Source organism: Salvelinus alpinus, chromosome 3 (assembly GCF_045679555.1).
Source record: "Salvelinus alpinus chromosome 3, SLU_Salpinus.1, whole genome shotgun sequence".
In the NCBI taxonomy this organism is placed as follows: domain Eukaryota; kingdom Metazoa; phylum Chordata; class Actinopteri; order Salmoniformes; family Salmonidae; genus Salvelinus; species Salvelinus alpinus.
The window spans coordinates 14469265-14481597 of NC_092088.1; the positions used below are offsets into that span (position 1 = coordinate 14469265).

General features: G+C 43.2%; 1 protein-coding gene across 1 annotated transcript; it reads right to left on the reverse strand.

The window, feature by feature from the left end:
• Nucleotides 1–5459: 5459 nt before the first annotated feature.
• Nucleotides 5460–10681, reverse strand: LOC139570060 (uncharacterized). Its single transcript, XM_071391542.1, has 5 exons — nt 10088–10681; nt 9060–9164; nt 7776–7898; nt 7166–7291; nt 5460–7055 (listed from the first exon to the last, which is right to left on the reverse strand). Exons 1-5 carry the CDS (start codon nt 10296–10298, stop codon nt 6580–6582), a joined length of 1041 nt encoding a protein of 346 aa, XP_071247643.1. The 5' UTR covers nt 10299–10681; the 3' UTR covers nt 5460–6579.
• Between the last annotated feature and the right edge of the window lie 1652 nt (nt 10682–12333).

Below are 12333 nucleotides of genomic sequence, written 5' to 3' on the forward strand. Positions count from 1 at the left end.
GGCTTGCAAAAGGTATTCACCCCCCTTGGCGTTTTTCCTATTTTGTTGTATTACAACCTGTAATTGAAATTCATTTTTATTTGGGCTTCATGTAATGGACATACACAAAATGGTTTAAAAAAACAACGGAAAAATGGTGCGTGCATATGTATTCACCCCCTTTGCTATGAAGCCGCTAAAAACAATCTGTCGCCACCAATTACCTTCAGAAGTCACATAATTAGTTAAATAAAGTCCACCTGTGTGCAATCTTAGTGTCACATGCTCTCAGTATGTATACACCTGTTCTGAAAGGCTCCAGAGTCTGCAACACTACTAAGCAAGGGGCACCACCAAGCAAGTGGCACCATGAAGACCAAGGAGCTCTCCAAACAGGTCAGGGACAAAGTAGTGGAGAAGTACAGATCAGGGTTGGGTTATAAAAAATATCAGAAATTTGAACATCCCATGGAGCACCATTAAATCCATTGTTAAAAATGGAAAGAATATGGCACCACAACAAACCTGCCAAGAGAGGGCCACCCACCAAAACTCACGGACCAGGCAAGGAGGGCATTAATCAGAGAGGCAACAAAGAGACCAAAGATTACCCTGAAGGAGCTGCAAAGCTCCACAGCGGAGATTGGAGTATCTGTCCATAGGACCACTTTAAGCCGTACACTCCACAGAGCTGGCCTTAATGGAAGAGTGGCCAGAAAAAGCCGTTGCTTAAAGAAAAAAATATGCAAACATGCTTGGTGTTCGCCAGAAGGCATGTGGGAGATTCCTCAAACATATGGAAGAAGGTACTCTGGTCAGATGAGACAAAAATTTAGCTTTTTGGACATCAAGGAAAACGCTATGTCTGATGCAAACCCAACACCTCTCATCACCCCGAGAACAACATCCCCACAGTGAAGCATGGTGGTGGCAGCATCATGGGGGTGTTTTTCATCAGCAGGGACTGGGAAACTAGTCAGAATTTAAGGAATGATGGATGGCGCTAAATACAGGGAAATTCTTGAGGGAAACCTGTTTCAGTCTTCCAGAGATTTGAGACTGGGACGGAGGTTCACCTTCCAGCAGGACCATGACCCAAAGCATACTGCTAAAGCAACACTCGAGTGGTTTAAGGGAAACATTTAAATGTCTTGGAATGGCCTAAAGCCCAGACCTCAATCTAATTGAGAATCTGTGGTATGACTTAAAGATTGCTGTACACCAGCGGAATCCATCCAACTTGAAGGAGCTGGAGCAGTTCTGCCTTGAAGAATGGGCAAAGATCCCAGTGGCTAGATGTGCCAAGCTTATAGAGACATACCCCAAGAGACTTGCAGCTGTAATTGCTGCAAAAGGTGCCTCTACAAAGTATTGACTTTGGGGGGGTGAATAGTTATGCACGCTCAAGATTTCATTTTTTTTTGTCTTATTTCTTGTTTGTTTCACAATAAAAATTATTTTGCATCTTCAAAGTGGTAGGCATGTTGTGTAAATCAAATGATACAAACCCTCCCCCAAATACATTTTAATTTCAGGTTGTAAGGCAACAAAATAGGAAAAATGCCAAGGGGGATGAATAATTTCGCAAGCCACTGTACATGTAGAAAGAGCACAATCTACATTGTAACCTCACTCAAAACGTCCTATTTTTTGGGTGGCTAAAACCATGATTTGGTCAAACAGTAAAAGTGCATTATCCTCATGATTCCTGTAATGAAAGTGTCTGCCCTGCTCCTGTGCCTGTGCCCTTGCTGGGCCATGCTGCTGTGATGAGCGAGCCACTCTCCTCTACCCCCATAGCTCGAGAGAAAAATGCAGTCTGATCATATAACATTTCAAAATGTAAAAACACAGCTTTGGAAGCTTCGTCCCCTTGTCGAAGAGATGAGGGTCTCAGCTTTCTGTAGGTATAATTTGTACTTCTCAACTCTCAATATTCAGCTCAATAGCAACTATTTTATATTTGATATGGCTTTGAGATATGGAGTGGCGAGCGTGAAATGCGGACTGGCCATTGCGAGGGGATAGCCCTAAAGGCCACATGGGTAGTAGCCTACAACTGCAAAGTTTTTTAGGACATTACATTTACTGTTGGATGAATACATGACTACTGGCAGTGGGTGTTATATTTAAAGTTAGCAGTGGGTTTTGAGTTTCCACTTCCTCAGGTGTTGAACCCCACATTAATTAGCCTATGATATTAATTAGTGCACGTAAAGATGTATGTAATTCATCTCTATTGAACCCCAAAAATTCTGGAAATTCTGGAGTCCTATTTTGACTAGGATGACCAGACGTCCCTGATTAGCCCTCATAAAGAAAAAAACAACTCTGAAGTTACATTTAATCCAATATTTCAATAATCAAACGGTGTATCCAATGAGATTTGGCATGTAAAAGTCTATCCCTGTACCAAACTCGTTTGCTTGTGTGGTGATCAGTAATAGATTGTAACCACCGCATGAACAACCCACTGCATGAACAACCATGCCCAAGGCCAGACAGTTCACCCAACAGCATAGGCTACCAAACCTGATTGTAAAATTACTAGATAGGCAATTTTTTCTATCCGATTATCATTTCCAAAATCTGCAACTATAGTCTACATATCAACCCAAAATCCATGACTATCACTGGATTCGGTTGCACATCAAAATATCCTGCTTGGACGTGTTAGATGAAACAACTTCTGAATTACTTTATAAGATGTTCAGCCTACTCATGATATGGGTCCAACAAATCATGGGCTGCTGCCACCAACTGTAAAGTTAGTGGCACCGGTAATAATGAGTTTGCGGTGCGCAGTGATGTGGTCTGGTGTGGATAAAATTCTAGGGCCGAATTGTCCCAGTCTTCCCCTGGAGTGGCTACAGGTTATATGAGCAGGTAACACACCTGCCTTACACCTGTTATGAAAAATATTCCTATCAGAAAAAAACATTAAGTCCCCTATTTAAGGGACTTTCGTTTACAATGTCATTGTTTTATCAAGGCATATCAAGGTAATTCGCTTTTAAATCAAATTCTGTTAGGCCAAATCGCTTCGCGACTGTTCTGGCTGACAGACCCGTTTTCCTACAGTATGGGTAGCTGTAGCCCATAGGAGGTTGGTGGTACCTTAATTGGGGAGAACGGGCTTGTGGAAACAACTGGTGCGGAATCAGTGGAATGGCATCAAATACATCAAACACATGGTTTCCAGATGCCATTCCATTTGCGCCGTTACGGACATTATTATGATTAATTGGGCTGCACGGCTAGTTGATAAGCCGGCAACCAGTGAACCTGTTTCCACTAGATAGCACAGCCACAAAGTCAAAGTGCCTGCCGACTTATTTCTTAATTTTTTTTTTAAACCTTTATTTAACTAGGCAAGTCAGTTAATGGCTCCTTGAATCACCTATTGTTGCTCATCGGACCCTATGATCACTCGGCTACACAGCTGATGCCTGCTGGTCTGTTCATTAACACTGTATGTCATTTTGTTTATCTGTTGGCCCCAGCCTCGAACTCAGGTCCTGTATGTACCTAACTGACCCTCTCTGCCCATTCATCGCCATTTACACGTTTTTGTGTTAGCTCTTCCGACAAACACCCATGATTGCTTTATGCCTATCTCTAATGTCAATATGCCTTGTCTACTGCTGTTTCGGTTAGTTATTATTGTTTTATTTTACTGTAGAGCCCCCAGTCCTGCTCAACATGCCTTAGATAGATCTTTTGTCCCACCTCCCACGCATGCAGAGACCTCACCTGGCTTAACTGGTGCCTCCAGAGACGCCACCTCTCCCATCGTCACTCAATGCCTAGGTTTACCTCCACTGGACTCACATCCTACCATACCCTTGTCTGTATATTATGCCCTGAATCTATTCTACCACTCCCAGAAATCTGCTCCTTTTATTCTCTGTTCCCAACGCACTAGACGATCAGTTCTGATAGCCTTTAGCCGTACCCTTATCCTACTCCTCCTCTGTTCCTCTGGTAATGTAGAGGTTAACCCAGACCCTGTAGCCCCCAGTTCTACACCTATTCCCCAGGCGCTCTCATTTGTTGACTTCTGTAACCGTAAAAGCCTTGGTTTCATGCATGTTAACATCAGAAGCCTCCTCCCTAAGTTTATTTTATTCACTGCTTTAGCACACTCCGCCAACCCTGATGCCCTAGCCTTGTCTGAATCCTGGCTTAGGAAAGCCACAACAAATTCTGAAATCTCCATCCCCAGCTACAACATTTTCCGTCAAGATAGAACTGCCAAAGGGGGCGGAGTTGCAATCTACTGCAGAGTTAGCCTGCAGAGTTCTGTCTTACTATCCAGGTCTGTGTCCAAACAGTTCGAGCTTCTACTTTTAAAAATCTACCTTTCCAGAAACAAGTCTCCAGAAACAAATCATCCTGACCAACTTGCCCTCCAAATACACCTCTGCTGTCTTCAACCAGGATCTCAGCGATCACTGCCTCATTGCCTACGTCCGTAATGGGACCGCGGTCAAACGACCACCCCTCAGCACTGTCAAACGCTCCCTAAAACCCTTCAGCGACCAGGCCTTTCTAATCGACCTGGCCCGGGTATCCTGGAAGGATATTGGCCTCATCCCGTCAGTAGAGGGTGCCTGGGTGTTCTTTAAAAGTGCTTTCCTCACCATCTTAAATAAGCATGCCCCATTCACAAAATGTAGAACTAAGAACAGATATAGCCCCTGGTTCACTCCTGACTTGACTGCCCTTGACCAACACAAAAACATCCTGTGGTGTACTGCATTAGCATCGAATAGCCCCCGCGATATGCAACTTTTCAGGGACGCCAGGAACCAATATACACAGTCAGTTAGGAAAGCAAAGGCTAGCTTTTTCAAACAGAAATTTGCATCCTGTAGCACTAATTCCAAAAAGTTTTGGGACACTGTAAAATCCATGGAGAATAAGAGCACCTCCTCCCAGCTGCCCACTGCACTGAGGCTAGGAAACACTGTCACCACCGATAAATCTACGATAATCGAGAATATCAATAAGCATTTTTCTGCGGCCGGCCATGCTTTCCACCTGGTTACCACTACCCCGGCCAACAGCAACCAGCCCCCCCCCAAAAAAATCTACTACTTACTTCATACTATTTACTGTTGAGTGTCACAGTATGAGTCATAAAACCCGGAAATGGTTCCAATTGTTCCATCTGGGATTTTATAACTACTTCATATAAAGTCTGTGTTTCGTGTAGGATTACCCTGGCATGACATTTCGATAACCACGCAAATCTCTCTCTGACAAGGTAACTTTCATCAATAATTAGCATTGCGAATTTTTAAGAGTAAATTGAGGCGAATTAATTGATAAAACTCATCTTGTCTGAGAGAGAATTACACGGCTATTAAAACGTCATGCCAAGGTAAACCTACACCAAACACAATTAATTATACTTTTTTATTTATTCACAATGTGAAAAATGAATGGCGGGAAAACCATTGGAACCATTTCCGTGTTTTAATCGGTATTATGACGCGTCAACTGTGGCGGATTATAGCAGTGCATACTACTGCAAAAATGCATAAAATCACAAATAATGAATACCTAATAAAAAAGCACTAAATCTGAGCCTTCTAACAGTATAAGGCATTACTAGGTACTGTTCATGGCCTTCATGGAGATATGTTTTACACAGCCATCCACTTAACATTAACATTCAACAGGTTAAAATTATGTAGAATGAGGATGAAATACTGGTGAGGTAAAATTGACTAACGAATTGTCAAAAACATGGTTTTATATGGCACAGCAGAAATTACAAGTGTCACTCGTTCTTGCATATGACATTTTTTTTATGAGAAAACTACTGTTCTGACATTTTAAACATTGTGTATGATACAAAACCTAGAAATAGAGAGAAAGAGCTACACAGTAAGAAGTTCAGTCTAAGATTGTATTGTGTATAATGAATGTTATGAACAAACCTATCGGCCGCTATACGGACCTAGTAGTGTGTGTGGGTAAATCCATTTGAATTGAATCACTTTTTGACAGCATCACTTTTGATTAAGCAAAATGTATCATACATGTTTGTCCATTTAAGAAGTGGTCAGAAAGGGACATTTTGGACCTGAATGCCAAAACCTTCAAAAGATAAAGGTGCTCAAAGTTGACCCATTTTGCATACCCCACCATACCATGATACATGTCTTCATCACTGATTGAAAAAGATAAAAGTTTGATATAATTTAAAAGTGTACAAAACAGGGTTGTCAAACTATTTTAGAATTTCTTAAAAACAAAATAAAGAAATACATTTGAACCTTTAATGTCAATTTTGAAAAAAAAATGTAGCCACAACACCCACAGTCATCTCGGTTTCTGTCTGCAGTCCTGATGTATCTGCAGTGACTTTCAGGGTCAACCTGTTTGTAGTCCATAAAATGCCATGTTTGTAGTCCGTTCCTCTCTAAGAAGGTGTGAATGAGTTCTCCTGTTTGTCAATGATAGAATACCATATTCATAGTCAATGAAAAATGTTTTTAGTTCATAATATGGTGCGTTGTTTGTAAACCATGATATGCTGCCATGTTTGTAGTCCATAATATGCTGCCATGTTTGTAGTCCATTCCCCTCTCAAAGGAAGATGTGGAAGATCAGTGACTTGAGGCTTCTACTGTTGGGAATGTTCTGGACGGAGTACTTGATGGCTTTGTAGAACCTAGGACACGTTCCCAGGTGAGAGAGTGGCGAACGTCGCACTGTCCGGCGGTTGTTATGCATTGTCCAGAACCCGATGGAGTAACGGGATAACACCTCGATGCTGACGGTGTGTTGCCCGGGCGACCACTGGGTCAGTCTGACGACTGTAACCATGGAGCCAAAGCCGCAGGAGTGACAAGTCACGCCACGAAACACAGACTCCTCGGGACATAGCGACACGCCTCTCTCCCACGATATACCTCCATCTTCCCCCCCCTCTCCCATGTCACCTAGGTTACACAGGGCCACAAGACACACACCCTCCAGAGCCTGGTTGCTTTTAAAACCCAGCAGGATTCCGACCAGCCTAGGGACCACCCCCAAACGCAACAACTGCTCCTGTTGACACCCTGAGAGAGAGAAATATGTGTAAGAAAGGTTAGGTTAAGGGCTTAGACTTGAAGCGTTAGAGATAAGGCTGTGGTCGAGGGTTAGGGGTCAGTGGTTAGCGATGACTCACTGCTCTCGTAGCAGATACGAGCGATAGCGCGGCCAGCGTGTATCAGCAGCTCCTGATCCCTGGAGAGCAGCACAGACAGCAGAGCAGATGACACCCCTGTCTCACCACACCTCTCCCTGATCACCGCTGATGGAGAAAGAAGCAGTGAATGACAACCATGAGAGGCAGAGCGAGAGAGAGGCAGAAAGAGAGAGAGAGAGAGAGGCAAAGAGAGAGAGAGAGAGAGGCAAAGAGAGAGAGAGAGGCAAAGAGAGAGAGAGAGGTAAAGAGAGAGAGGCAGAGAGAGAGCGAGAGAGGCAAAGAGAGAGAGAGAGGCAGAGAGAGAGAGAGAGGCAAAGAGAGAGAGGCAGAGCAAGAGAGAGAGAGGCAAAGAGAGAGAGAGAGGTAAAGAGAGAGAGGCAGAGCGAGCGAGAGAGAGGCAAAGAGAGAGAGAGGTAAAGAGAGAGAGGCAGAGAGAGAGCGAGAGAGGCAAAGAGAGAGAGGCAAAGAAAGAGAGGCAGAGAGAGGCAGAGAGCGAGAGAGAGGCAAAGAGAGAGGCAGAGCGAGAGAGAGAGAGGCAAAGAGAGAGAGAGAGGCAGAGAGAGAGAGAGAGGCAGAGAGAGAGACTTACTTTCTCTGGCCAGTTCTGACACCAGTTTAGCAGTAATTAAAGTAAGCGGACCTCTCCTCCTAAGGGCTTGAGCCAGAGTAGGTAATACACCACTCACTGCCACCTGTTCTGCAGCCCCACGCTCTACACACCACACACACACAGAGAGGTTAAATGCACAGCATCATATTAACAAGCACAATATACACTCTTTACTGTATTCTCCCTCCATTTACCTACGAGCCATCCAGGCATGCATGCGAATACTGTGTGTACGTAACTGTGTGAATACTGTGTGTGCCATGTAAACTCAGCAAAAAAAGAAACGTCCCTTTTTCAGGACCCTGTCTTTCAAAGATAATTTATAAAAATCCAAATAACTTCACAGATCTTCATTGTAAAGGGTTTAAACACTGTTTCCCATGCTTGTTCAATGAACCATAAACAATTAATGAACATGCACCCGTGGAACGGTCAGGAGATGCACTGCAGTACTTAATGCAGCTGGTGGCCACACCAGATACTGACTGTTACTTCTGATTTTGACCACCCCTTTGTTCAGGGACACATTATTCCATTTCTGTTAGTCACATGTCGGTGGAACTTGTTCAGTTTATGTCTCAGTTGTTGAATCTTGTTAAGTTCATACAAATATTTACACATGTTAAGTTTGCTGAAAAAAAACACAGTTGACAGTGAGAGGACGTTTCTTTTTTTGCTGAGTTTATGTACATTGTGTATGGTTTGTTTACGTGTGTGTTAGTTTAATCCAGGCAGGTTAATCAACCCTGTGACCTTTTCGCCTCTCCCTCCTGTTTCGTCTCTTTCTCCCGCCCTCCCTCTCTCTCTCCCTCAGACACAAACGGCTTAGCGACTGTTTGTCCAATTGGTCACGCATCCAACTCTCTCGCTCTTAACCCCTTCCTTCCTTCTCTCCCTTGTTCCTCACTTGTTACCACAAATTTCTCTTCTTAAAATTTGATTTTAAACCTAACCTTAACCCTAAACTGAAAAACACACTGCTAACCCTAACCTAAAATAAGACCAAAAAGCACATTTTGGTGTTCATGATTTTCTACGATATTTTGACTTTGTGGCTGCTGTAACTAATGGAAACCCACCCTCCCATCCTGTTTAACAATGGCTTGGCTACTGTACATTATATACTTTTGGAGAATAGACAAAATCGAAGTTCTCCCTTGAGGGAAAGGCCACGTTTTGTGTAACTTTTGGTTTCGTTGGCAGGTAGTGGCCTCTTGGCTGTGGTCAGAGGTGTGTGTGTGTGTGTGTGTGTGTGTGACTCACGTTTTTCCTGTATGACAGTAAGTACTGTTTCCAGGTGAGGTCGGAGTTCATCCTCGATGAGATCAGTACTGACCACAATGGCATCTAATGCATTAGTGAGAGGGTCTGAGAGGGTGAGAGAGCGAGATGATTGAATATGAATACTTCCTGTACCAGTTCGCTTGTTACGATCTCCCTATAACCATATTACAGCATTGGTTAATACGTTTGGCTATGGGCTGGGAGACCTGGGGTCAAGACCCTTCAATATGAACCCTGGTACAGTAAAATTATGGTGAGCTCTGGCATCGTTTTCATCCCACTTCAAGTACTGATTTGAAATGACTAACATTGTACCACATATACATGACAGCGCTATAGACACCACAAGCAAACGTAGCAGACATGAGTTTAACGGTCAAGACGTTGGTTTCTCCCATTGGAGACCCGGGTTCAGATCCCCGCCTGTGACACATACAACACGTACCCTACTGAGTAGTGTAAGCATAAGTGACCATGTCAGTGTATACTTAAGCAATAAGGCACGAGGGTTGTGGCATATGGCCATTATACCACGGCTAAGGGCTGTATCCAGGCACTCCGCTTTTCGTTGTGCGAAAGAACAGCTCTTAGCCGTGGTATATTGGCCGTATACCACAAACCCCCGAGGTGTCACTGGTTACCAACGTAATTTAGCAGTAAAAAATAAACGTTTAGTCATACCCGTGCTATATACCACGCCTGTCAGCAGGGCTCGAACCCCCCAGTTTATAATGTACTGATATAGAAGTGTAAGGTCCATAGCAACAGCAGCTGTGTCAGGTCACATAGTAATCTCCTCTCCCGTGGCGCGCTGCACACACTGGCGCCATGCTAGTGTTCATATCAAATGAAGCGATATCCGTGGTGTAATGCTCAGTGCTCAATAGTATGTTTAGGTAGGTGTGTGGCTCAGTCCAACACAGCGTAGTGTCTATCTTCACACACCAAACTTTAAAAAAAAATGCAATTCTACTCAACAATCGCGCATACCAACACTAATCACTCACCTTTGGGTACCACTGGCAGTAGTCGACCGGAGTCACTGGTCGGCGGCAGTCTAGCCATGTGTGTGTTGTGGGTGTGTATGCGTGCATTTGTCTCAGTATAGACTCCCATCCGGCCTTTTTGTTGCAGTCGTTTCTCTGCACACCTCTGCACTTCCCCTCTCCTCCTTTCCCCTTTTCTTATCCGTATCTCTTCGCCAGCTTTCTGGAACATCTGTCTGTTGCTGTTTCAGACACCATCTTCTCCTTTCTTTCTACCTCGTCTCTCTTCTCACTGTCCCGTTCTCTATGATACGCTCAGCAAGCCCCGAATCCATTTATTTCCTTCTTGCCTTTTATGTTACATATTCACGTACTCCCGCTCTTTCAGGCGTGTTTCTTTCTCTCCTACTCTAACTCCTGTGCTCTCCCTCTCTCTCTACACTAATACGGAGTAAATCCTAATTCCCTGCAAAGCTGCTCTCCCTCGGTCACTCCCTCCCTTTCACCCGCCGTGTTGGCAGGTAATACAGTACCACAGTAAAAATATCCTTACAACCTAGAGTTGAAACAGGGACATGGTTCCAATCGTTTTTCTACCCTTAATTCTTCTATGGGATTTTAGAAACACTTATAATTCATTTTATCAATATATTTGCCTGTATTTACCCTCATCAAATGAAATGCTGATTAGCTGCTAATGTGGCTATCATAAAGAACTACAAATGCCATGATGATCTGGACGAGGCTGACAAATCGAGGCAAAATTAAACATCTCTGGATTAACTATCTAAAGTTAGCTAAATGTTGTAATGAATAAATTGGCAACATTTCTTTAAATTGACAATTCTGAACTGTCTTGGGCAAGTTCTAAATCGACACAATACCTGTTAGCAAAGGTGTCGGCTAGAGATGAGGTGCAGGACCTTGCAGGGATTTATAGTCTTGCATGATGTCTACTTTGATGTTAATTAGCACTTTCGAATCAGAGCCGAATATATTGAATAAAGTCAACCTTGTCCAAAAGAGATTTACATGGTTATCAAAACTCCCCGCCAGCGTAAGCCTACATGAAACACAGCCCTTATTTTAGGCGTTTCTAAAATCCCCTTTGGGAAAAATGAATGGTGGAAAAAGGATTGGAACCATTTCCCTGTTTGAGCGCCAGTTTTATGGGGCTTGATAGGCTCTTGGCTTGGTTGACTCGACCGAATTACATTTGGCTGATTTAGCAAAGTGTTTCGCTAATCCTTGTACGTGAGGACTTCTTACTGGGTAGTTCTTTAGAATGCAGGATGATTTGTAGATCAGTGGTTCTGCACAGCACCTCGCTTAAACAATTTTAAAGTAGTACATTTCCTTATTTGTGTTTTGAAAAAAAGCTTAAGGCTAATAATGCTAATAATGCATTGTCTGATCGCTCCCAACCCATAGGAATGCCCACCCAGTTTACTTTAAAATGGTGGAAGCCCTCTACAGGAGAACTCCCCTACTGCAAGCAGTGAGGACAGCAGGAAAGAGTGATCTATCATCCTGCCTGTCCAGATGGAAGGTTTATCTCATGCGTTAAATACTTTTAATATTTCAGCAGCATCTGTTTATCTAACTTGAGGTTCAGCCTCTATAGTCCAATGAGTGTGTGTTTGATACAGCCAGAGGCTGACTGTTAGTAATCAATCAATGAGTGTGTGTTTGATACAGCCAGAGGCTGACTGTTAGTAATCAATCAATGAGTGTGTGTTTGATACAGCCAGAAGCTGACTGTTAGTAATCAATCAATGAGTGACAGGAATATTAGGGTCTTATGGTTACTGTCTGGTTGTCTTTAGTTTATAGATATTAAACATTCCACATTTTCTTTAGATGTACATGTTATTTTTTTTAGATGTAGTGAAAAAGCAATTAACCCTCCCAATTTTACTTTTGCTGTTCTAAAATGGATGTACAGCCTTCGACGGCTATGAAGCTTAGGCTCGCAGGCAGTTTTTGGCCTAGCATGCTGTTGGATTTGTTGATTTTAAATGTGTAATAAGCCCAACCTTTCTAACCATCAATAGGATAATCTAGCTAATTAGACAGGCATGTCAGTCTGTTAGCGCTTCATCAAACGCAGAACCAGATTGAAACTAAGACACAGTGGCAATCTCAAGTCTGTTGTTACGCACAATAACCTGTTGATGGTTGGAATTAAACGCATGCTAAATCGGACACAGGAAACTCTGAAATTTGGTTGAACGCGGAACTACAATCAAGTGGGACATTACTGAGTT

Coding starts and splice junctions, on each gene's coding strand:
- LOC139570060 (XM_071391542.1), bottom strand. CDS start 10,298: ATGTTCCAGAAAGCTGGCGAAGAGATACGGATAAGAAAAGGGGAAAGG. Junction 7,899..9,059: donor TACTGTCATACAGGAAAAAC/GTGAGTCACACA, acceptor TGTGGTGTGTAG/AGCGTGGGGCTGCAGAACAG. Junction 7,056..7,165: donor TCGTATCTGCTACGAGAGCA/GTGAGTCATCGC, acceptor TCTCTCTCTCAG/GGTGTCAACAGGAGCAGTTG.